The following is a 27,602-nucleotide window of genomic DNA, read 5'->3' as shown; positions in this document are numbered from 1 at the left end:
TTCCTTAAAGATGTTTTGCTTCTTGTCCAAGAAGCTTCTTCATTTCTGAAGAGAACTGAACAGAACCGATGAAGCTTCTTGGATGAGAAGCAAAGCGTCTTCAAGGAAAAAATCCAATTGCCTTTTGAAAAAGCACCTTTGGGATAACTTCAGGTGATTGCGCAAATTAGATGGATAACCAGCTTTCTGCAGGTCCTTGTGTATCATGAGAGGCAACTTCTAAATTTTCATCATGTTTCAGTATTAATGTTAGGGCAATGTACTAACTTTAGGTGAAGCATGAGTTTCATATCTGGGCACAAGGCTGAAATAACACTGTGATTCTGGATTATCCCTGATGGACAAATATCTTGACTTTTCAGCAGTTTTCCATTCTATCTTCTTGGTATACTTCTGGACAAGTTACAAGTGTCAGGAGTTGGAGACAGTTCTATGGTGATTCTCCTCCTTCCACAAATATGTGGGGTAAGGTGGGGTGAGCATTGATCTCATGCCCACTTCCTTGTGGGGTATCTCAGAGCTCATTGTTCTCCCCACTCCTATTTACATCTGTATGAAACTTCTGGGGAAGGTCATTCAACAGCATGGGGTGAGATATCCTTTTTAAAAAGTTACATTTTATTAAGATCATTTTTCATAGAATGAAGAGAAAAAAAGAAAAGAGAGAAATAAGAGCATGCAAGTGAGAGAGAGAAAAAATTAAAATTAAAAAATACATGAATGACTTCTGATCTTCTTTTAATAGATGGTTACGGTAGAATCTTACTGTCCCTCCTCCTTCTTCAATGTTATACAAGTCCCTTCAGCTCCTCATATAATCCATGTCTTTCTGAATCTTCAAATCCATAAATCATCATTTCGGTTCTTTCATCTTTCAGCAAAAAAAAAAAAAAAAATTCCATATAAAATTTCCAGCAGGGGGTGAGTTATCATCAGTATGTTGATAATGCTAAGCTATAAATCTCTGCTCCAGGCCAGCCAACAATGCTGGGGAGACCCTGTCCTGGGTTTGAAGGCTATGGGGTCTCCATGGTGAAGGACTGCCTTCAACGCAACCCTAACAAGAGAGAATGGTTCTGGCTTTGGGGGGCTCCCTGGACCCAGTGATTTTCTATCCTTAAGTCTAAACGGCTTACCCTGTCTTAGACAGATCTGGTGCACAATTTGGGGGTTCTTGTGGATTCATATCTCTTGCTCAAGGAGCAAATGGCAGCTATGGCCAGGAGACTTTACACAACTTCAAGTTGTATGCCAATTGTACCCTTTCCTAGATCAGGCAGCACTGCACACAGTCAGTCATGCTTTGATCTCCTCCTGATTGGATTACTGTAATGTGCTCTATATGAACACCTGGACATGGCAAATAGTCCTGAAATGTGGACACACAACCAATGATAGGTGTGCTCCAGTATGCCCAGGTTACATCTTTGCTTTGTAAGTTGTAGTGGCACTCAGTAGGTTTCCAGGTGCAATTCAAAGTGCTGGTTGTCACTTATAGAACCTTTTATGGAATGAACCCAGGATATTGGAAGGAGTGCATTTCTAAAGATGGTCCACATCAGGTCTGACAGGAGATACATTCTCTGGGTTCCATCAACAGCAGGGATATCTAACCTTGGCAAATTTAAGGCTTGTGGACCAATTCCCAGAATTCAATTTAATTATTTTAAATAAATAAAAATACTTAAATTTTTGTCATTCACATTTCATTTTGTCCCTCCTTTGGCATCCTTTCTTTAATGATTCTATTCCATCATTTCTGTAATATTAGTGTAACGTTTCCCACAGAGTTTCCTGTGAGTTCGCCATGGTAAGTTGTTCTGGGGTGTGTTGGCCACGGCAAGTTGGCCGTGGCAAGTTGGCCATGATGAGTTGGCTGTGGTGAGTTGACCATGGCAATTTGGCCATTGTGAATTGTTCTAGACCCATATATGTAGGCTATGACCAGCCTTCCTCAACCTGCTGGCTTCCAAATAGGTTCAAGATGAATGCTTTCTATCTGAAGATAATACATGGTGAAGCTCAACACATCTGGAAGACAACAAGTTACAGAAAGCTGGTCAAAACTGCTAATAAACCATCCTAATTTGTCAAATCTTTTGCTAGCAACTGAGAATGTTTGTGTTGATTTGTTTGTTTTCATACTCCATTTTATTATCAAAAAAAACCCAGAAGTGGCTTTACTTGCCAACCTAAAAAAAGGATCTTTAATAGTTCTTTACAAAACTGGAATGCTACAGACTGGAGTTTGGCAGATGCTAAAATTATGTAGTGCTAACAGAGAAGCAGTCAGTCTTGAGCGAACATATTGATGAATTAAACATGGTACAGCTGCAGTGTTTGGTTTAGATGTCTGCTGTAATGACTGGATTAGCCATAAAGTAAACATAAAGATTCCAAGTTTATAATATTGATTTCCAATGTGATCAGTGTTGTTCCCATAGTCATTACTTCAATTAAACACTGAGTCATTTAAACAGATGTACATTTTCCTCCCTTTAAGTGCTTCCCTTACTTTTATTTCCCTGGGCAGAACAGCAATTAGGCTTTCAAGTCTGGGAATTTGTGTTTTTGTCTGCACCTGGCCTGCTTTAGAAATCAAGAGTTAAAATCATCTCGGCATTTATCTACAATAAAAAGGAGTGACCATTCGCTGCGATTCATATCAAAGCTTTCTACAGAAGGATTCAATTTTATGGCTGGCAATTCGTAATGCAGAGTCACTTTTTATGCAATCAATGTGCAAATCCTCTTAAAGCTATATATATATATATATGTTTTTCTTCTAGCCAGGTTTTCCCTACGTAGCCAAGGTTTTTTTGTAGCTCCAGCTCAGTAGAATCTCATCTACTCGGTTCTGGGCTTTTTTCTTTTCTAACACCTAGCAAGCTCTCACTGCTAGGTGGGAGACCTAAATAGATCCATTTCTAGCTCATTAGCTTTCATCAGTAGGTCACACCCATCTCCTCCCTGTAAAGGCATAGTATCAATTTTCTTACTTCTTCGTAGGGTCTATGTGTGTTTTTCTTCTAGCCAGGTTTTCCCTACGTAGCCAAGGTTTTTTTGTAGCTCCAGCTCAGTAGAATCTCATCTACTCGGTTCTGGGCTTTTTTCTTTTTGTAGCTGGAGCTACAAAAAAACCTTGGCTACGTAGGGAAAACCTGGCTAGAAGAAAAACACACATAAACCCTACGAAGAAGTAAGAAAATTGATACTGTGCCTTTACAGGGAGGATATGGGTGTGGCCTACTGATGACAGCTAACGAGCTAGAAATGGATCTATTTAGGTCTCCCACCTAGCAGTGAGAGCTTGCTAGGTGTTAGAAAAGAAAAAAGCCCAGAACCGAGTAGATGAGATTCTACTGAGCTGGAGCTACAAAAAAACCTTGGCTACGTAGGGAAAACCTGGCTAGAAGAAAAACACACATAGACCCTACGAAGAAGTAAGAAATATATATATATATATATATATATATATATATATATATATATATATATATATATATATATATATATATATATATAGCCACATGCATAGCATGGTTAAATGCTTTGGTTTGCTTTTAACGAAACATCAAGAAATCACATGTTCAACACAATACACTGGGCAGAACAACCAAAAGCAACAATTCAGCATGTAATTATAATTGATACTCTTCAACTATTTTCTTTGACTGCTTATTAAAGCCCCTGTCACCATTCTTTTTACTTTAACTCTCCCAAGACGTTTTTAGAAGCTATCTTCATTATTCTTATGAATAAATGAGTTGCAATTGGTTCAAGTACTAGATATGTTATTTGAACCAGAGGCTACAGAGCTGACTCTAGGGAGGGAGGAGAATATTTTACCTTTGACCCTAAATTTGGATGGAGTCAAATTAACTCAGTATTGGAAAAAAGACATTTTCCAATGATACCAGATCAGAAACCAACCTGAGGAATATGCAGCAATAGCAAAAATTAACAGTCCACATTCAAAAGAGAAGCACCCCAAATTTAAGCAAGAATGGCTCCGCTAGCTATCATGTATCACACAAGGCAAATTTAGACACTGTTTTTAAGGGCAAAATAAGTTACTGTGGTCAGGAATAATATGTCTATTGGAAATTTTACTTGAGTACAATGGGAGAGAAATTGAAATCAAACAGTTTTCCAGTAATGTTTTAATTGTTTTTTTCTAAGAGTGTTTTATTTATTTTTTACTTTCCCCCCTTGGTTTCTTTCTTTTTTCCTATTTAACATATGCATTTTCTTTTGTAGAATTATAAATGGTGGATGATTAAAACCAGTCAAGATTCGCATGGGTAGGATCCTCTGTAATCTAAATATCTTTTTCTCTTCTCTTCTCTTCTCTTCTCTTCTCTTCTCTTCTCTTCTCTTCTCTTCTCTTCTCTTCTCTTCTCTTCTCTTCTCCTCTCCTCTCCTCTCCTCTCCTCTCCTCTCCTCTCCTCTCCTCTCCTCTCCTCTCCTCTCCTCTCCCCTCCCCTCCCCTCCCCTCCCCTTCCCTTCCCTTCCCTTCCCTTCCCTTCCCTTCCCTTCCCTTCCTTCCTCTCCTCTCCTCTCCTCTCCTCTCCTCTCCTCTCCCCTCCCCTCGCCTCGCCTCGCCTCGCCTCGCCTCCTCTCCTCTCCTCGTAATCATTATTTGCATCATATCTTTGAGAATAATAATCTTCCTAATGTGGTCTACAAGTATTGTGAATGCTTGCATTGTGCAAATAAAAATATTAGTATAACAGCATGATAGAGTTGGAAGGGACCTTGGAGATCTTCTAGTCCAACCCTCTGCTCAGGCAAGAAACCCTATACCAGTGATGGCTAACCTTTTCCGGATTGAGTGCTCAATGCACGTGAATGTGCCCAAACCCCCAAAATGCAATGCACATGCAGCCCCCATGCATGCGCCCCCCCCCACCCCTGCCCCCATGCATGCACATGCGGGGCCCCCGCATGCCCCCTGCCCCCTGCATGCATGGCAGAAACCCAAAGACCAGCTGGCCATAGGAGGTGCGCACGCATGCATGGCGGAGCTGAACTGGGGTGATGGCTTGCGTGCCATTATAGAGGGTGCTGTGTGCCACCTCTGGCACGCTTGCCATAGGTTTGCCATCATGGCCCTATACCATTTCAGACAATTGGATGTCCAATCTCTTCTTAAATACCTTCAGTTTTGGAGCACCTACAACTGATGGAGGCAAGTCGTTCCAATGATTAATTGTTCTAACTGTCAGGAAATTTTCCTTAATTCTAGGTTGGTTTTTTCCTTGATTAGTTTTTATCCATTGCTTCTTGTCCTGCTCTCAGGTGCTTTGGAGAATAGGTTCACCCCATCTTCTTTGTGGCAGCCCCTTAGATATTGGATCACTGCTATCATATCACCCCTAGTTCTTCTTTTCATTAAACATTTCATTGACATACATACTCAATTCCTGCAATTGTTCTTCATATGTTTTAGCCTTCAGTCCCCTAATCATCTTTGTTGCTCTTCTCTGCACTCTGTCTAAGTCTCAACATCTTTTTTATAACATGGTGACCAAAACTGGATGCAATATTCTAAGTGTGGTCTTACCAAGGCATTATAAAGTGATATTAATACTTCACATTATCTTGATTTTAACCCCCTATTAATGAAGCCTAGGACTAAGTTGGCAGCTGCAGCACATGGCTCGTGTTTAGGTGATTGTCCACTAGGAATCCAAGATCCCTCTCACAGTTACTACTATTGAGCCATTAATGCACAATCCATAATTGTGCATTTGGTTTTTCATGCCTAAATGTAAAACTTTACTTTTGTCTACATTGAATTTCATTTTATTAGATAGGTCCTAGTTTTTCAAGTCTGTCAAGATCCTTCTGTATCTTGAGCCTATCTTCAGGAATATTGGCTATTCCTGCCAGCTTGATGTTATCTGTAAATTTGATGAGTTCCCCTTCTGTCCCTTCATCTAAGACATTGGTCAAGATTTTGAAGAGCACTGTGCCTAAGACAGAGATACCACACTGCTCCCTTCCCTCCATATAGATGCATTTCCATTAAGGGCTACACATTGAGTGTGGTTGGTCAGCCAATTACAAATCCATCTGGTGGTGATACTGTCTAACCCATATTTTCCCATCGTTTCTATATAAACAATTAGATATGGCAGTGGATATAATGGCCCTACTTTAAAGAAGGAAGAGTCTAGTTGATTCAACTTCCACTGTGTCTCATCTATCTTGTCATAAGAGGAAGTTCTGGTCAATATGAACCTTTCAAGCATTGTCTAGAAATTGAAACTGACTCCACAAGAAGATTAAAACTATATTGTGGTAGGCTATATTCATAGGATCTTGTAGGTTTGCCTTGTGTTTTAAATTTCCTTCCTACCCTACATCCCAGTAAGTCAGGGAGGAGTCAGCCTAGTTCCTTTCCTTTCTGTTTTCCCAAACTTTAAGCAATGGTTCTGCTTTTGATGCTTTTGTAATGGCTTCTGACTATTGATCTCAAGGTCATCCCCACATAGTCTCAGACCAAGTACTTCCAAGAATCTTGTCCTCAACAACATGGGAATCCATTACAAGTTCAGACTTAATTAATTTGTTGGATATTGCAGGTTTAAATTCTTTTTGCATTTGATTCTCTTTTCAAGAGAAATATGCAATTCAAATTGCAATTCAAAATTGCAATAAAATATTTTTAAATCAGGATCAACATGGAGATCCACCACGGACTACGGAATGTTTTTATTCTAAACATGCTAGAAAGACAATTGTCTTTGTTTTATTCCCAGAATTAAAAAAGAAGAAGAAGAGATAATTGCTTTGTTTTCTTCCTTCAGTTGGGTTTTGACTGGAAAAGAAGACTCAATAGGTGGCCTTCATTTGTATGCACAGTTCTACAGTCAAGTGAGCAAATCTGCTTGTGCATTGTTTAAGGGATTTTCTACATGAGTTGTACTTCATTATTCAAACTGAATATAGAACTCTGACAGACAAATTAATTTACAGTTAGTATTTTTCAAACCAAGTTCTGCATTCCCCATCTCCTCATATTGATTGATTAATTGATTGTATGGCATATCATACATGGACTAGCAATATATATTAACATTTCATCTAGATTAGTAGAACCCAGTAAAATAGAAATGTTAATATGATCTAGGTTCAAATACCAATGTCTAGGCCATCTAACCATCAAAGCGCAGCATTGTTTATATTAAAAAAAATCAGATACTGGACCGGTATATGCCCTCAGCTTACAGCTGGTCATGATGTGATCTATAGTTTGATGTGGGACCTCCATCAGACTCCCATAAGCTTATGAGTAAAATATGTTTTAAAAAACCATAAAACAATGAAAAAAACCACATGTAATTTGCAGCCCAGATGAAAATGATAGATCAGCACAACCATTGCACAGGTTAAACCACACATTGAAATTCCTAGGTCTTGGGACGAAAGGCCAACAAGGCCAGGGACCTTCAAATTCCTGGGAAAAGATGTTGAAAAGAGCATGTGCCATGCAGTGGTGGGTTTCAAATTTTTTTACTATAGGTTCTGTGGGTGTGGCTTGGTGGGCGTGGCAGGGGAAGGATACTGTAAAATCTCCATTCCCACACCACTCCAGGGGAAGGTTACTGCAAAATCCCCATTTCCTCCCAATCAGCTGGGACTTGGGAGGCAGAGAATAGATGGGGGCAGGGCCAGTCAGAATTTTTACTACCGGTTCTCCAAACTACTCAAAATTTCCACTACAGGTTCTCCAGAATTGGTCAGAACCTGATGAAAGCCACCTCTAGTGCCATGACAGAAAAGGTTCTTTAATGAAATGTGGACTCAGTTAAAATAGAATTAAAACATGGTGCGCATATAAACATTTTGGAAGGAAGTGAGAATCATCTGGATGGTTTCCAGAAATTTGTCAATCTACTGTTGTACTTTTTTTAAAAAATAATGGCTTAATAAATTAGGATGCCTATTCTTAAATTACATATTGCAAAAAAGCTTTCATTTTATATATTTATACAGCTGTGTTTATTTCTGGTTGCAAAATTTATTTCATGATAAAATGAACTAGGATGTAGGATCTTGATTCACATTAGCTTAAAATGTAGTCATAATCAGAATGATCAGAATAAATTCCATGGCATATTTTAATACAGTGTCTCATGATGTTTCTTAAGGGCTCATAGTTGATGGCTTATGTTCCCAAATTCCTTGTTCAGAGTTTGCTATAATCTTATTTGAAAGAGTGATGGCTTTCCTTCCAATACATTTGTCATTATATTTGTTGCTGGATTTGGAGTAGATTAGATTTCAGAGCAGGAGCTATATGTGCATATTTGTATGAAATAATGCTAGTTAAATATAAAATTTACATTTGCTGCGTAGTGTAATGCCTGAGGCAAATTCAATTGTTTACCCATGCAGACTATTTTATCAAAGTGAAAAACATACAAATATATACCGTACAATCCAGCGCACGATTGCCTTTCCCCCATTTTGATACAACACCCACACAAAAATCATGCTATTATCCCATTTTCCTTTTTGGATTTTATCTTTTATTTCATTTCTGCTAACTCTGATGACCTGCAGTTGCCCTTGCTTCTTTTGCTGCCTCCCATACGTTCAGTGAAGCTACTTTCCTTGTCAGCCAATTATCCATCTACATATTTCATCTCTAATAAAAGCCATAACTGCAATGCTATTGGATTTGCCCTGCCGTTTTATGACCCTTTTATTATTGCGTGTACTTTTCCTCTGTTTATTTTCCCATTTGAAATCATTTTTAGGAGAAGCTGTAACGTGTGTCCTTCAGAAAAGTTTTGGATACTAAATGTGATCGAGGCATATATTAGGTCTTTTCAGAGGTTCCGGGTAGAATTCATTGGAGATGAGTTTCAACTTGATTTATTGCTGTTGCATAGATTGATAATCAAATTAATTTTATCTTGCGTTCTCATCCAATGTGTGAACTGTGCAAAAACCTGCACAAAATTTTAAAAGGAAGTCTGAGGGCAATGAATTTTATCCCCCTTTAGGTAATAGCAAATAGTCTAGAGCAGTGTTCCACAACCTCAGCAGCTTTAAGATTTGTGGACTTCAACTCCCAGAATTCCCCAGATGAAGTCCACACTTCTTAAAGTTGCTGAGGCTGAGAAATGCTGGGTTAGAGAATTCTGCTGCTGACATAGCTGATGCTACTTGCTTTGGATAACTTCACTGGAGCAATGGGGACATAGCCATATGTTTTTCCCGACATAAAGTCTCTCAATACCATTTGAAGCCTATGTTTTAAGAAGAGATTGGACAACCATTTGTTTGAAATGGTATAGGATTTCCTACCTGGGAAAACCAAGGGAAAAAGAAGAATTCCTATTGTATTGTATTGTATTGTATTGTATTGTATTGTATTGTATTGTATTGTATTGTATTGTATTGTATTCTATTCTATTCTATTCTATTCTATTCTATTCTATTCTATTCTATTCTTATCTACTCTATTTCTAAGTCTAAGTGCTATTGCTATGTTAGACAGCATGGAGGCTAAAGCACAGTCTTGCAGAACCTCAGCACAAAAATGCCATGTAGTTGACCAGCAACCGCTGAGTATCATCTGAAGACAACCAGATGAGGGGAGCTACTGCAAGGTTCTAAGATTATCAGAGCTTCTTTTAGCAATAACAATAGCACTTCCAAATGTATATTCTGCTTCACAATGCTTTACAGCCTTCTGTAAGTGGTTTACAGAGTCAGCATATTTTCCCCAACAAGCTGGGTCCTCGGAAGAATGGAAGGTTGAGTCAACCTTGAGCCGGTGAGTATCGAACTGCTGACAGCTGGCAGAATTAGCCCGCAATACTGCATTCTAACCACTGCACCACCATGGCTTTATTACAATATCCTGGCTGCAAGTTTTCAAGTAGCCCAGTCCAGAAGAATATATATAACGTCACTTTCTCTTCTCAGCAAAGATAATGCCATGGGCCACCAAGGCAATTTCAGTGCCAAAACCAGTCCAAACTCTTGATTGAAGATTGAAATGAATCAAGAAAATTATTTTTGAGAGAAGAGACTTTCGGGCTTCTCTCCAATTGATCATTTACTGTATTTCATTCTCTGGTGATCTTCACCCCAGGCTTGTCAGTTACCACAGTACGATCTCCCTTTTTAATGTTTCTGCTCGGTATTATTCATTCTTCAGTGCTTTAGGAGATATACTGCCAAATTTTGCAGACTCAGAGGATTGAAATGAATACGAGAACAAGGGGAAAAAAATCCTTTCAAAGTGCTATTTTGGGAGTTGCAGGAAAGTGAATGTCAATAAAAGGAGCATCTAGGTATTTGTGCAACAGGGTGTGATTTGATCACTCCATCTATTCAAGTGCATTTCTACAAGCTTAATTTATGTGTGCAAAAGATATTGAAAGTACATGAATGGAATCTGTGCTCCTTGATTAATTCCCAGCTCTCCTAGGTTTCTCCATGCATCAGTGCATACCTACCCAGAACTTCCAAAATTTCTATCATGGCTCAACAGAGACTATAAAATTATTCTGTGTCAGAGAGGGATGTCTTCAGGGGGAGAAGGGAGTTAAAAAAAAAGGGGGAATATGAATGGAGACCTATCTCCTTTTTAAACCCCCATTCCTACAGATACTTCTGGCCCAAACCTTGCTGTGATTTGCTGGAATTTGCAACATGGAATTGACTTTCCTTGTAAGTGAACAAAAAGGTCTACTTCTGAGGACATGAGCCATTTTTTTCCCTCCAATTTTTATTTATAAGTACAAACTAAATAGAACAATGAAACGTACAAAACATAAAAACATATAAACATCCATTTCAACATATGTCTAGTTTATCTCAACTATAATATACATTTTTCTTTGTATTTTGACTCTTCCTTATTTGGTCATTCCCTTTTGTCTATCTAATATTGATCTTTGTTGACCTATTTCTGTTCTTTGTTTCCATCATATTATATTTGGTCATTTTATTTACTTCCTATTGCTTCATCTTTTTCCTATCTTTCAACCAACTATACCACTTTTCCCATACTAAGTGAAAGTCATGTTCTTCCCTATTTTGTAATTTCTTTGTGAGTCTATCTAATTCCGCACATTCCATAATTTTATTGATTACTTTATCTGGTGTTGGTATATCACTACTCTTCCAGTGTTGCGCGTATAGTATTTGTGCTGCTGTTATCATATGTATAATTAAATAGGTTGTTTCTTTTTCATAGTACCCATTCACTATGCCTAATAAGAAGCTTTCTGGTCTTAGTTCTATCTTTTGGTGTGTTATTTCCTCTATTTGTATTTTGATCCTTTGCCAATATTGTTTTGCCATTGGGCAGATCCACCACATTTTTAAATGAGCCATTTTTAAAGAGTATGAAATAACATAATGGAGTTTATTTCAAGAGGAGATCTAATAAACTTCCATGTTTGCTTAGATGCAATAGCCTTAGCCATTCTCTTGTATCACAGAGATTATCTTTACTTTTTCTTTTTTTTCTTTTTTTCCTCTTCTGTCTTGGGTTGTGTGCATAATGAACGCTTACAGATCTGTGATCCAGAAGGGCAGCATTTAGCTGATGTAACAAGCCAATGGCTTCTGGCCAAAGTCTATAAATAGTCCATACAATTAATAGGAATCATTAAATCTGTTCTTAAATTTTTAAGAGAAATAAATCCAGCATGGTAGCTAATTATGTGGGTTTCACTTTTTATTAAATATTTATAATCTAACAAGTTCCTGAATCCACAAATATCTTTTTTCATTTTTATTTCGGTTTATTTCCTGATAAATGTTTTAATTGTTATCCAAATGGATCGTAGTAGAGCGTTACAGTAGGGAGGAGAGTGACGAAATTGGCATGATTGGAGTTCTTGCAGAAGAGAAAAACTTGGAGACTTGCCCCCTCTCCCCCCCCCAAAAAAATCCCTGAAGCCTTTATCTGGCAGTCCCCAAGTGAATGCAGCTAATCTGGCAAGATTCTTGTAAATAGGCAGGCAACAATAAAGAAGCAAACCCAATCAGCTCATAGAATTGTTATGGTTCCTTGCGCCTGAGAGGGATAGATTTTTCTGCCTAAACCAGGGGTCTGGAACTTTAAACACTCGAAGAGCCATTTGGACCCATTTCCCACAGAAAAGAAAACACCGGGAGCCACAAAACCCTTCCCATGCCAGACTATTTCTTGAGCGGCCACAAAACTGGCATATGTAGTTGAATTAAATGTTCTGTTTTCTTCTGAGACTTTTCTTTTCTTGGATTTATCCATGGTTGGCCTACCGGAGGTTGAAAAGCTCAATAAATCATGTGCTGGTGGGTGTCGCACATTGGCGGTTGTGATGCATATTTTGAGTGACAGGGAGCCACAGCAGAGGGGTGAAAGAGCCACATGCGGCTCCAGAGCCGCAGGTTGCTGACCCCTGGCCTAAACTCTTCAATCCCATTTTTAAATATATAACTTGACTGTCATGTAACTTACATGTATGAAATAATGTTCAATTCTTTTTCTTGCCAGGCCTTAGGTGAACGACCACTTAGTTGGACTGGTGAAATACTGAGTGTTATTATGACATTTATAATCCTTTGTTGTCTAATGTTTATTTTGCCATGACTACTGATCAATGACATATATTTGGTGTATTCTGGTAAAGAAGGAATCAAAGCAGCTTTTCATTCTAAAGGGGAAACCTGAAACTCCACATTTGTGCTTTAGAGGAACAAAACCTAGATGTTAATGATAAAGCTTTATTTCGCTAAAAGTCTCACTGTCATCTTTTGTTTGGATTATGCTCCTACCAATAATTTTTACTGTTTTCCTATGATCTCTTATTCATTAAAAAAAACTAATTAATGCCTGACATATATATACTCATTAGTGATTATTACCACCTGGAAGTGATAATTTACAAGCCAGTTGGATTATACGCTTCATAGACACTGTGTTTTTATGAACTTCTGCTAGAACATTGAGTGGTCTCTATGGCTCATAAATCAAACAGTCAATGTTGTTTTTGATATTTCAACACATTGAACTTTGCATAACCAACATACGGTATCCATTAAATCCCCCCCCTTTTTTTTATATCAGAAGAAAATGTCACTCAGTCATAACCAGGTTGGGTGGGTGATGCACATTTGGTGGTTGTCTAGTCTTTTGATTACAATACTAAAACTGTCAACTATCCTATTGCATTCACAGCAAAAGAAAATTCTGGGACGTTATTTTGCCAAGACTATAACTTTACTGATAATTCCATATAGGCACAGAAGAAGTGAAGCCAATTCTGAAGTTTTCATGCACGAAGCAGTGTAGTTAAAATCCCCCTTTTTTCCCCTGGGCCACCCACTGTTCACTGTCCACCAATCAATTACAGTCAACTTGTTTTGGGAAATGATATTTCAACCTTGGGAATCAGGACATCAGGCAATAGTGAGCTCTTGCATTCCACAATTCCTTCCCTTGCATTCCAAATCTACCTAACCCATTTCCCTGTTTCTGTTGTCTACTTGCGAGGGAGTGTGCGTAGCGAGTCAAGCATGACAAAAACTTGAATTGTCCACTTCCTGACTGTAAGCCTCTGTGGCTACCTCCCCTGCCTCCCACTAAGTTGCCTGCATGTCCTAAAAAAGTTAAAAAGGCTAATGTGAAAACCAAGTTGGAGGCTGTCATGATATAAAAGTGTCACGTATGTCAATAACAACTGTGAACCTTGGAGGCCTTCTTACAAAATAGGTACAGGTAGTCTTTGACTTACAACTGGTGTTTGCATATACAAAGGCACTAAAAAAAAAGTTACTTACAACTGGTCCTTGCACATACAACTGTTGCAGCATCCCCATGTTTGCATGTTCAAAATTCAGCAACCAGGATGTATTTATAATGGTTGCGGCATCTTAGGGTGAGATTATCACCATTTATGAACTTCCTAGCTGTCTTCCGACAAGCAAAGTCAGTGGGGGAAGCTGGATTTGCTTAGCGAGCACCTAATTTCCTTAACAACTGCATTGATTCCTGTAACAACCACTGGAAAAAAGGTTGTAAAATGGGGCAAGACTCACTTAACAACAGCTTTGCTTCAAGACAGAAATTCTGGTCCCAATTCTGGTTGTAAGTTGAAGATTACCTTTATAGCAGGATGTGGCAGTGCAGGATATTGTGAGTTGAAAGGAGCATTCTGAGATGATAGAGGTGTGGTGGGGATGAGTGATGACTACTTTGCCTGCAGAACGTGAAGAAGTGATATAATATTGGGTGTCTCTGTGTTGGGTTTGGTTTGGTGCACTTAAGGAAAATGGTGGTTGTTTCTCCTTCTGGCAGGAGAAGCTGGGCAGAAGAGAAATGGAAGCCTAAAAATCATAGAAAGCCATCTTGAATCTGTTCTGAATTAAATCTGCAAAGAAAGAACTATTCTTTGTGCTCGTTGCTGAACAGAATTTAGCTCAATCACGGGAGCAGTACAATATAAATTGTATGTGGACATACTTTTCTGCCAACTCATAGACAATGGGAATGCATGTAAATGCAACATGTGGAAGTCAGCTGGATGGTTTTTTTTTATAACTATAGCTATAGTTATTGCATATCCATTCTTCCAAAGAGCTCAGTTAATTGGGCCAGTTGGCATTCATACTTTCCTTTGTCTGTTTTAGACTTTTATCCTCTCTCTTTGCAACTATTTCACAGCTCATGGTTATTCCATTTTCGGGGGCTCATTTCCATTGACTTATGGATGCCTGCCTTCCTTACTTCCTGGGTTCAAACTATTTTGAATGGCAATTAACATTTGCTGACTTGATTCCTGCATCTCCAGAGTCTAGTTCCGACAGAACCCACTGCTTATGTGGTCCTTCTGTTTGGTGAAAATGTGGACATCTATGCTTCTCTGAACATCAATCATGTGGACATATTCCCACTCTGTCATGGGGAATGCATCCATATTTACACACTGAACCAACTGGAAATGAATGAATCAGAAGTTTGAATAAAATGCATCCAAATCACAGATTCCCTGCTGTTGACATTGCAGTCCATGGAGCTTAATGTCAAAAAAAGCTCTTTGAGATTGATTCTCACTATAGGCACTTCATTTAATGACACATCAAATCTCTAGCCAAAATGGAACATCCATGGTAGTAATTTCCAGCTATGAACTCACAGAGATTATTGTAGTTTTAACTTCTATGAGTAATTTGAAATGGTGACTTTAAAGTAATTCATGATGATAGCTTGTGACTTGAAAAACATTTAGTCTTGATTGGCTAAAATTGGGCTTAAAAAAATCTGCAGAAAGCAATATCCTATTGAAACTTGACAGGAAAAAAATCTGTATTAAAAAGGGGTAATGACTAACTTTCTTGCTGGAAGGATCAATCTATATTTTGCTAATTCAGTTTGAAAATGCTCTGTGTTCTTTAATTTGCACATTATTTTGAGTTATCTAAATTCAGGGCTGGATCTACCTGAGGTAGTGATAAATGGAAATGGAAGGAAAGGATTGGAAATCTATTTGTTCTTGTCTCTTTAACTGTAGAGAGTTTTGTTGTTAATGCCATGTATTTCAAATGATAATTTGGGCAGGGCCGGTTAAAAAACTATTGGTCATGAAAATGAAGTCAAACAGCAATGTCCATAGGTATGCTTGTATGAAACAGCTTGATCTGATAAAAACAGCATCACTCTGACATGATATAAGCCCTACTAATTTGTAACAGACATTGTGATGTTGTAGCAGTGGAAAGCATAAACAGACTGATAAATATGTGTCCATGTGACTCCATACAGCCTTGTAAATCCAATGGGACAGAGATGAAATCTATACTTTCTACATATATACAGTATATATCAAGTCTATTTTTGTTTCTGTCTCTGTTGTCTCTGTCTCTGTCTCTCTTTTTCTCTCATCTCTATCTGTCTCTCTGTCTCTGTCTCTGTCTCTGTCTCTGTCTCTGACTCTGTCTTTGTCTCTCTCTCTGTGTCTCTCTCTCTCTCTCTCTCTCTCTCTCTCTCTCTCTCTCTCTCTCTCTCTCTCTCTCTCTCTCTCTCCTCTCTCTCTCTCTCTCTCTAATCTACAATAATATTTATATATTGTACCTGCTATAGCAGGGGTTCCCAACCTCTGGTCCATGGCCCAATATTGGCTGTGGCCTGTTGGAAACTGGGCTGTGCAAGTGGTGTGCAATCATGCGATCTCACAAAATTTCATTTGTGCAAGCAGCGGAGACATGGATGAAACCGCCCCCTCTCCCACCACCTGCCGCCGCCACTGCCAGTCCACAGAGCCAGAAAGCTTGGGAACCGCTGTGCTATAGGATATCTTTGTTGCTGCTTCCTTTTCTACTTCTCTTCTTTTATATTAAACATGGGCATTAGACTATTATTGTAATCTCTTGTATGTGGAAACAGTAATATTTCTCCATCTCTTTGGCTCAGTTATTTCTAACACTATTTATTGTTACGATGGGTGGATGACAGAAATTCCTACTGATTGAAAATTGGTAAAACCAGAAGGTAAGGGAGGGAATTAAAACCTGTTTGTAGGGTTGAACATTCAGTATGTAATGTTTCTATGTATCTTTGTATGTGTGTGCGTGGTTTGTCTTCATGGAGGTGAACAAAAGTAATCTTTTACAACAGGGGTGTCAAACTCAATTTCATTGAGGACTGCATCAGGATTGTGTTTGACCTTGGGGGGACAGGGTAGGCGTGGTCAGGGTGGGCATGGCCACCTTGACATCAATTGTGTCAGTGGTGCCTGTGGCAGCCTGCCAACACTCTGCCAGCGAAAACAGGCTCCCGAGTTCCATTTTCAGCTGCAATAGCCTCCTGCAACCCTCTGCTAAAATGGAACTCAGTAGGGCAGCACATGGCCTTCCCGAGCTCCATTTTGTTGCAGAGGCACCTCGGGCTGGTCCTTCACTGTTTCTAGGGCAGGCTCATGGACCAGATCTAAGCACCCTGGATCGGCTGGATCTGACCCGCAGGCCCCTGTTCTATAAAGTGAAGTTCTAAGTTTCTGATTCTCCTAACTTCTTCTTTGCTGGCATGGAACTCTGCCTGATTTCTAAATGACATGGGAAGAAAATTCTAGACTTAAATTTGTCAGCTATGTTACAAATGGGAGGTTTGGTCCAGGAAATACCTGAGTTGCTCCTGCTTTATATTACTTGCTGCATTTTAATATGGAAAGAGTTGAGACATTCACGGGTAGTAGGTGCTATGGCATAAGATTTCAGGGATGGTTAAATTATGTACACTTTTTTTAAAGGGATGTTATAGAACTGAATGTCTGCCTTTGCAGTAAAGATGGTAAAATTGCAGGGTAAGACTGACTCAGCCATGGACATACATTGTTCAAGAAGCAAACATGGAGACTTCCCCATATCTCAAATTTAGGATCTCCAGGTTTCAATTCAGAAACACATCTCTGCCTTCTAAAGCCGAAGAGACAAAAATAAAGTCTCTGACCAGATTCTCCTCGTGCAGTTCCATCTTTTCCTCCTTCTTTGGCAGCTTTCTAATAGTGCAATAGAAGAAGCTGTAAGTTATGCAACCTGATCACACATTTTGAATTAAAGGCAGAAACGTTCACTTGCAACCCTGGAGGTTAAACAAAAAAAGGAAGCAGGCTTATTGTTCTGGTAATTAATTTCTTAATTATTAATAAACATTCGAATGCGAGCAGCATGGTGGCCTAGAGGTGGAGCCTTCGCCTCACAATCAGGAAGCTGTGAGTTTGATCCTAGGTAACAGCAGATATTTCTTTCTCTGGAGCAATGAGTAATTGTCTGCTGTAAACTCCACATAGGCATCAGGAAGAGCATCTGGCCAGTAAATGCTCAGCCGCATTCAGTTGCCCCGATTCTAGCCAGCTGCAAGGGATTAAGGGTTAAAAGAAAAAAATGAATGCATTCTTATTTATAACTAATTAATAATGTATTCAGCTTACTCAGACCTCAACTTTATATTTAGTTTAAGGATTAAGAAATTGACACATTGAAAAAAAAATAGCAAAGATACTGGAAAATCCTATTTTGCATTCAGGATTTGCTTCTTGGGCAACTATGGAAAACTACATTTGTGTGATGTTTGAACATTTAAACCACATTTGTAATATTAAGAATATATTTTAAAAAGCAAGTTCTGCTTTAATATAGTATGAAATTTGAGCTTGGTGAAATTGCAATCATATATTGATTAAAATGTTAATTAAAATTGTTCACTTCATGCTTCTTGTACCTTATTGATCAGTGAAGCTATAATGAGAACTACAGAAATGGAATTCATAGTCTGAAATCATTTGCAAAACAGGCATTTTGTATTAAGTATACTTAAAGGTCAATGAAAATATATGTTACATAAATGCAATATTTATGAAATAATTGATTGAAATGAAGTAAGAGTTCTGCAGAGACCTAATTGATGCCAAATTAAAAATACGACATCTTAGGAGGGAAAAAAAGAACCTTGTTTATTTGCTTTTCTGTATTCATGAACTTTGCAGAATAAGAACATGTTTTTCATTTGCAATGTGACAGTCAGATTATCAAATTTTTGCCAAGATCAACGCAAATGCTAAGTACATTAATTATGGATCTAGTTGTTTCAGAAATTGTCTCCTTTTATTTAAACTGAGCTTTTTTTCTCTTTCCAGAAAATTTTTCTGAGTGCTGCAAATGAGGAAGAAATATTTTCACACCTTGGCTTGGATTACCTTGAACCCTGGGAAAGAAATGCCTAAAGAAAATTTAATAAGATTTTATCATTTCACTGTTTTAAAGCAAAGTTTTACTTACCTGCAAAGCATATATTTATCATTATTGAGAAAAAAAAATCTTAAATACACCATGGATATTTGTTGTAGGTGTGGATTTCCTTAGAATAGTTGGCAATTGATATTTTGAAATGTTTCCTTTGTTCTAATTTCCTGTTCCTGTAACAACCATACAATCAAAGGGAAAAGACTGGCAGGAAGTCATAATGGGATTGCTAAATCATGCAGATAACATATTTTAAAATGAATGTCTGTGGAGTGACATTCAACCTGGTGCCCTACAGATGTACTTCCAGATGCAATTTTAGAATTCCTGCGCTCTAACACATACCTGAAAGGCCCAAATAATAGAATGGTATCCTACTGCATTTTCAGCTTATTAATGTTTAATGTTTTCTTGTTTTTAGTTTTAATAACTACTTGAACAAGGAATAAATAGCTAACTATGCAAAAATAATTAACACAGAGAAATACTCTAACTTTAACTGTTCCAAATATCTTTAGGCAAACCATATACAAGAAAGAACTCATGGTTTGCTAACATATGATATAAATGTTTTTCAGTAAAGAAATTAGTTTGGCCAATCAAACCTTTACTAATTTGAAAGTTATACACTAACTTTTCTATTAATGCAGTGGTTCAAATTCTCTCCCCTTGTCCCTCTCCCTCTCCCTCCCTCCCTCCCTCCCTCCCTCCCTCCCTCTCTCTCTCTCTCTCTCTGCAATTACAGAATGGATGCTTGAACTTATTTATCTCCGCAATTTATTTCAGAAAGCTGAGTACAGTAGGAGACATTTTGTTATCGTGAAATATGATAAATGCAGGTGATTTTATTCAGAGGTAAACCTGGTCCATATTAAATTATAAATCTGATTGATCACATTGATTAGCTCAGACAGGCAACAAATTGATTGATTTCTATTCCTAGTACAGTATTGTCCTTTTGCAGCATTTGCTTATGGATCTGTCACAGGGGCATCATCATGGAGAGTCAATCAAGATGGCATCTACAACCATATTATCAAACCTGCAACCATTCAAAACTCTTAACTTTCTTGCACATGTTGATATCACATGCATGGACAAAGGGGCATGTTCACCAGATGGTCCTGGCTATCGTCTTGACTTCTTTGACTCTTCTGCAAACATAGCTGTTGCCAATTACTTTCATTCTTCCCCCTGCCCCTGTTTCATGAACATTCATGCCCATGATAGAAACATAATTTGGCAGAATAAAAATCAAAATTTAGTGGACCACAATTCAAGATGATGCCTGCAACAATGCAATTGAAATTCTAGCATTTCATTTGTAAAAAAAAAAATTGCAAAAAAATATTGAGGATGTTTATTTTGTGAGGATGTGATTACTGTGTAAAAGTTTTGAATACCAGTAATTCCTTTGTTCAGTCTTCCATATAACCCAACCGAGGACCCTATTGCTGGCTGGGGAATTCTGGGAGTTGAAGTCCATGTGTCTTAAAGCTGCTGATGTTGGGAAATTCTGATATACACCAACAGAAGATCATAATAAGTTATGATCTGAATCATCATGCTAAAAGTATTAGAATCTAACTTTGAATGCAAGTCAGATTTTAAAATTAGGAATAAGTCCACGACAGATCAACAACAACAAGAAACTCACAGTTTACTGAGATACATGTTGACAGTCCTGAGGGTAAACTTTGTGCCACTTTGGAAAAGGGATGTGTTACCATTGGGAGCTTAAGCTTGGAAACTAAACAGCAATGGCAAAATTAACAGCATATATTCATAACAGATGTTTGGCCAAATTTAAGCAAGAATGGTGTCCATGTACATTTTATCTTAAGCAGCATGGCAAACTGAAACATTTGGAGCATGGTTTTTAAGGGGAAAAAGAATTGGCTAAAGAAGTAAAATGAAAAATACATGAACATTTTGAATATTTTTAAATAGTGAATATCAGGAGTACAACAAAGAGCAAGTTAGATATTATTCACTCAATAGTACTTTTACCAGCTTTTTTTCTGTTCTCTCTTTTTTTGTTAAGAGATTTATCTTTAAATAATAAAATAGTGGACACATTGGTATTCAGCTCAGACATTTAAAAACACTTTTAAATCCTTTCCCTTTTTGTTAAAAGAACTTAATATATTCTGCTTTTTATAGTTAATCCTTCATCTATGATATACTGAGTACTAACTGTACAACTTTTCAATTTCTCTGTCCCCCTATTATATATTTGTATTTTTTTCTTTTATAGGATTATAGCTCTGAGAAGTAAAGATTATGTTTAACCTGATGCCAAAGATTCTTGTTTGTATATTCTGTTGAATCAGGCCCTAAAGGATTAGCATAAAATAGTAAGTGGTTTTACTAAAATAAGGCAAAGAGTTGATATTTGATGCTGATATCAGGATTTAAATAAGGTTAGTTTAAACATAGTGTCTACAATACATCTGTATTTTGAGCTTGTACTTTGAAGAGATTGATTTTAAATTTTTTTTACAAAATTAAAAATATGAAATTAACTCCGAGTACTTTTTTGACATCGTGTTCAACTTAAGAATTTAATTTATCTGTTCTATATGAAATTGTTCCTGATGTTTCACAAAATTTTAAGTTTTGGCAGTCCTTAAACCAATATTTTTTCTTAATAGAAAGCTGGATCAATTGTTATTATTTATTAATGGCCCTTGATATAACAAGCTTGAATATCCTGTTTTGGTAAAACAAATGATGGTTGCTTGCAATTAACCTGCTGAAGTTGATATAATTCAGACTTGGACCATCAACCCTTAGTCTTATCCCAGTGGTTCTCAACCTGTGGGCCGGGACCCCTTTGGGGGTTGAATGATCCTTTCACAGGGGTCGCCTAAAACCATCCGAAAACACATATTTTCAATGGTTTTAGGAATAATTTTATGGTTGAGGGTCACCACAACATGAGGAAGTGTATTAAAGGGTCGCGGCATTAGGAAGGTTGAGACCCACTGGTCTTATCCTATTATATTTACATTTTATGCTGATCTCAACAATTGTTAATATAACTCTGGATCAATCCTTGTTTGTTGAGTGCATATATGTTATTTTTAGCTGTATTGGAATCCCAATATTGGAATCTATAACTAGATATTAATGTTTATGAATTTTTCAGCTCAGAAGGTTGTCTAACAACATTGTTTAAACATCAGACGGAAAGTGAGATGCATAGCTGAGTTACATCTGTAGATTGTTTCTATACATTGTGTATCAAGGTTTGAGTTAATCTCTTTTCAAACGAGAGACAAATATATATGGGCAATATGGGCAATTTTGGGAACCGTTCAGTTTATAAAGAGTTTTTTTTTTAACCATTTGCATTGCTACAATTGATTTTGTAGCCGTGTTGATCCTGTGATGTTGCTTTATGAATGCAGACTTAAAATGATAGTTTGCATAATACCGGTAGTCTTCATTTATTGCCTGTCTCATTTAGCGACCATTCGCAATTACAATGATGACGATGAAAAGTAATTTTGTGAGCACTTCTTCCACTTGGGACAGCTGAAGTAAGATCATAAGCACAGATGTGGTTTCACTTAGTGACTGCTTCATTTAAGTTGCCGGTCACAATTGTGGAGGCTGAACAAGGACTGCCTGTGAAATAAAAATAAAAATGCAAGAACTCCTCAAAATCATAGTATGATTATTCCATGACTTATTACTGGGGCTGAAGGAAAGTCTAGTGAAGAGAAGGATCAGGAGAGACATGATAGCAATGTCCCAATATTTGAGGGGCTGCCACAGAAAGGAAGGGGTCAAGCTATTTTCCAAAGCACCTGAAGGCCAGACAAGGGATAATGGATGGAAACTGATCAAGGAGAGATTCAACCTAGAAATAAGGAGAAATTTTCTGACAGTGAGAACTATCAACCAATGGAACAGAAGTTGCCTTCAGAAGTTGTGGGAGCTTCGTGACTGGAAGCTTTCAAGAAGAAACTGGAATTCCATTTATCAGAAATGGTGTAGGGTCTCCTGTTTGGGTGGAGTGGTGGTGGTTGGACTAGATCACCTACAAGGTCCCTTCCAACTTTTTTAATCTGTTAAATTAAACTGCTGCCACTGACGATCTCCCATTGACCCGTACACTCCCACAGAGAGGAACTCCTCGGGGTGCCATCAGCCAAACAATGTAAGCTGGTGACCCCCAGGGGGAGGGCCTTCTCTGTGGGGGCACCTACCCTCTGGAATCAGCTGCCCCAGGAGATAAGGAGAATCCAAGACCTTGGTGCCTTCCGCTGCGCCCTTAAAACTTTCTTATTTCAGCAAGCCAGGCTGGCTTAACAAATTCTTCTAATAATTTAAATTGGTTTTGTCTTTTTAAATTTGGGGCAAAACAGATATATTTCTTTTAATTGTTTTTAATGTTTGTATTATATGTTTTTATCTGGCTGTACACCCCCCTGAGTCCTCAGGGAGAAGGGCGGTATATAAATTTGAAATAAAATAAAATAAATAAAATAAAATCCTTTTAAAAAAATTTGATCAAAGGCTTTATTTTACCCTCCAAAACATCACGTTACCCAACAATTCCTATAATATCATTTAAAATGATGGACCACGGAGCCTCCAATGAGCTACCAAGCCCATTAAAGTTGGTCAAGAATATGGTCCCTAACTACATATTTTCTAATTATCTAGTTGCAGTTATTGTCTGGTGAGTATTACAGGACATATGGGCCTCTACCCACTGATTTATTCCCAGTACTAACAACATCCATATTTAACAATTCCATGGCAACCCGACTTGTTCAGAGATTTCACATATGCAAAACATCAAAAAACAAACAGCTTGAACAAAAGGACGTTTTGGAAGATGGCTTTGAAAGGTAATTTTTACACGCAGTTTTTCTTTCTTTCTTAAAGAACAGCCCTAAAAAAAGAAATATGTGTTAGTAAACATGACTGTCAGAAATGCCTTCCAGTACATATTTCTTTATGCCAACATCAGACTTTAATGTATTAAAAGAGAGAAGGAAAACCCGGAGTACTTTCGTGAAATGTAATCCCATTTTCATGAATAAAATGTTCCCGAAGATCTGTCATAACAATGAAAAATATGCCAGTTAAAATATGGCAAATATAGCGCAAGCTTCGCCTGATACATTTGTCCATGAATGTGATCAAGAAATTGAATTGAGAAGAGCGGTGATTTAATCAATGTATTGCATAAATAAAGGAACCAGTAATGGTTTGGGTAAATACAGCTTCTATGTTCAGATTCATCTGAATTATTCAGTCTGTGAATGTAAAGAATTATGGCCATGTCTTAAGTCAAGTTTTATCTCCGTGTACTACAGTGTTCAATTTTGAACTTGACACTGGAACATAATTGTGTCCTGTTGAATTAGATTAATTAGAGCCTGGTATCAAAATGCCACTTTTGATTGTGAAAATGTATCCATAATTAATTTATGCAAATGCAATTAAGCTAAACTATTGTAAGCTGTTTACTCCTGAGAAGCTTGATTTTTTTTTTTTCCAAAATTGGAATATCTCACCTGCAGGCTTCCTCAGGTTAGCAGCCTCAGGAAAAAAGAAGGCTGTAGAGAAACCGACATCTTCAGTGGGAATCGCAGAGAGACGGCCTTATGCTTTTTTCCTTTATTAACTCACCCCGAGTACACAATAGATGAAGATACCCATTGTTGTTCACGATTAACAGCCATTATTAGTTGCATAGATTCACTGCTCCAAATGATCTGGGTTGTTGCAAGAGGGTTTTCTTGGCGGAGCCAAATGAAGAGGCAATGAGGAACCAAGCTTTGTACCATCACAATGCAACAATGACCTTTCGGTAAGGGTCTCATGTGATATCATGCACATGTGAAACGAGGGTGGAATTTGCACTGTGATGGTGCAAAGCTGCTTTCAGATTCTCTGGATCTAGTTGGCTACTTTTCAGGTAACCCCGAAACTTACTATTTCCTCCCCACCTAATAATAAGTAGCAGCATGGATCATATGGTGAAGGATTATTATTGCAGGCTAGAGCTGTCGGCTTGATAAATATAAATATTTCCAAAGATCAGATCCTTGACTTCTGAGAAACAAAGTCCTAGACCAGGGGTGTCAAACTTGATTTCATTGAGGGCCAGATCAGGGTTGTGTTTGACCTTGGGGGGGCTGGGTGTGGCATGGCCAGGGTGAGCGTGGCCAGCATGATGTCACTCATGTCAGGGAGTGCCTGTGGTGGCCTGAGCACTCTGTCAATGAAAACAGGTTCCTGAGCTCCGTTTTCAGCCGGGACAGCCTCCTGCAACTCTCTGCCAGTGAAAACGGAGCTTGAAAGGGCACGCATGGCCCTCACAAGCTCCATTTTCACTGGCAGAGGCACTGCAGGCTGATCCTTCACTGTTTCCAGGGTAGCCTTGCGGGCCAGATCTAAGCACGCCATGGGCCGGATCTGGCCCCCAGGCCTTGAGATTGACACCCCTGCTCTAGACTCAGCTTCTGCTGGTTTAAGGCTTCAGAAGAAGAGGGATTTGTTCAAGAACTGCTACCTCTATTGAATCTGACATGTCAAGAAACACTAAAGCTAGACAATGAGAAAGAGTCAGACAAACAATCAAACAAACAGCCTAATGAAGGAACTACCAAGAACACTTCCATCAATACAGACAGGACAAGCCATTGCCTATAAACCGAGAACAAAACCCCACTCCCTTCCAGCACTGATGAAGTTACCTAGTTGGGTAATGAACCATCTGCAAGAAAAAAAAAACAAACTGAGAGAGAGAGAGAGTACCAAGAACACCACAATCATCATCTTCTTTTACTGACTCTATAATCCCTTGCTGGGTGGAGTCTGGGCAACTGAATGGAGCTAGCAGAGTGTTTTAATGGCCAGATGCCCTTCCTGTCACCAATGCAGAGCTTTGTTCAGCAGATATATTCTCATTGTGCCCAGAGAGAGAAATAGCTGCCTCTACCTAGGATCGAACTCACAGCCTCCTGATTGGGAGGCGAAAGCTCCACATCTAGGACACTCTACCACTCACCAAGAACCCCACAATCAGATCATTAAATTCCCAAGTAACTGCAAAGTTCCTTGAAAGTACAATGTCTGTATGTGGTGTAGAGCAGCAGCCCCAAACTTTTGGTCACCGTGGACCAGTTTCATGGAGAGAGATTTTTCTGCAGACCGGAGGGGGCGTGGTTTCATGTGCTGCCTGCATCCCACGGATGGGGCTTTGCTTGTTTGTGCTGCACGGTTTCCGGCATGCCGTGGCCCGGTGCTGGTCCACAGCCCAGGGGTTGGGGACTCCTGATATATAGCAAAACACTTTACTTACTTTTTATTTATTTTAAAATTTAAACAAACTTTTATTTTCATGCTAAAGATTGATAACTGGCTATGCTTATTTCAAAGAGTGCAGGTTTGAACTCCAAACCTGTTAGCATAGTTGATTGTAAAAGATTGTGAACCGAGTCTGACCTAATACAAAAAGAATCGGCATAAAGAGCCTGCTTGCGATTGTTCAGAGCAGCTCTGTTGCTTCAAATGTCATGTGCCCTTGGAACTTTGCATGGGTAGTTGGGGGAGAGTCCAAAAACTCAAGGTCGCACCCACAACCACATAATTGAAGCCTCACCCCATTTTTATGTGTGACACATAAATAGGGCTTTGTTTGCATAGTCATGACTACCATCTTGGCATTTTCCGCCCATCTCTGTGATGGGGTTGGTTTCATGAAAAGTTTGGCTAGAAGGGATTGGGCAGTGATGTGTAGGTTCATGACGCCTACCACTTTAAATACCCAAGTATAACTTTATTGTCATTGTACGTATATACACAGTATACCCATATAACACATAACACCCAAAGACGAGGCCCAACACACATAACAATCCCCAAACACACCTCCACCCACCACAAATTCCCTGCCTCTGAACCACCCAAACATCCACACAACAGACCAAGTAATGCTGTCCAACAGCTCACTGATGGTGGCCCTTTAGTTCATTGTTGAGTGCAATTATAGCTCTGGGATAAAAACTATTCAGAAAACATGTGTCCAAGTTCTAATTGTTCTGTATCTTCTGCCAGAAGGCAATGGTTGAATCTGTAAAACAGAATTAAGCATTTATTTTACTCACTAAAGGGTTATACTGCGTCTTGTATTATACTTGATATGGAATACCTGAGCCTACATAGAGGGATGATCTTTCTCATCTTCAGTACAATGATAACAAACAAATACTCACTAAACCTGGATGATCTCATCCTTGGTAGGGGGAGGCAAAGACGTTCAAGAACAAGAGGAAAGAATCTGATCTTGGCAACATTAAACAAAGACGCTGAAAACAGCTATGATTATAGCTGGATGTCCATGTAATTTGGTTGGAAACTTCCATGAGATGGAACTTTGATGCAGGCCTACTGTGGAGTACTACATTTGATTGACTTTGAAGGCTTCCTATGCCATCATTTCTTTGGTGTTCCTTGACTGACTGGAGAAATAAGCGATACTTTCCCCCCTTCTGTCTTCTATGTTTTTTTAAGTGTTTCTGAATGTCAATATGTTCTTTTTTCATCTTCCTTAAGATGAGTACAATCTTAACTATTCACGCTGGTGTGACTATTACTTCCAAATAATATATTCCGTTCCTCTATTCAGACACAGACACAGACACACAGACACACACACAGACACACACACACACACACACACACACACTTTAGTAAGCTAAGAAAAGCCATAGAGTTTCACCTTTCTGCACTGTGTTTTCTTTTCATTGGAAAAGTTGAATTTTAGAGTAACTTTCTTTGATACTGGCACTTACCACACTGTAAAATGCAATAAG

General features: G+C 38.4%; 1 protein-coding gene across 4 annotated transcripts in view; it reads left to right on the top strand.

Annotated features, from left to right (window-relative positions):
• DNTT (DNA nucleotidylexotransferase) overlaps positions 1–18,740 on the top strand; it is a 192,861-nt gene extending 174,121 nt beyond the window's left edge. For all 4 annotated transcript variants that reach the window (XM_070945616.1, XM_070945615.1, XM_070945614.1 and 1 more), the window contains one exon: positions 18,654–18,740. In XM_070945616.1, the coding sequence (XP_070801717.1) occupies positions 18,654–18,740 (87 nt within the window). The remainder of the gene's footprint in view (positions 1–18,653) is intronic.
• Positions 18,741–27,602: the final 8,862 nt, after the last annotated feature.

Source organism: Pituophis catenifer, unplaced genomic scaffold (assembly GCF_029215685.1).
Source record: "Pituophis catenifer annectens isolate HBS135680 unplaced genomic scaffold, rPitCat1.0.hap2 SCAF_6, whole genome shotgun sequence".
Lineage (NCBI taxonomy): Eukaryota > Metazoa > Chordata > Lepidosauria > Squamata > Colubridae > Pituophis > Pituophis catenifer.
This window is presented reverse-complemented; position numbering and strand designations above follow the sequence as displayed.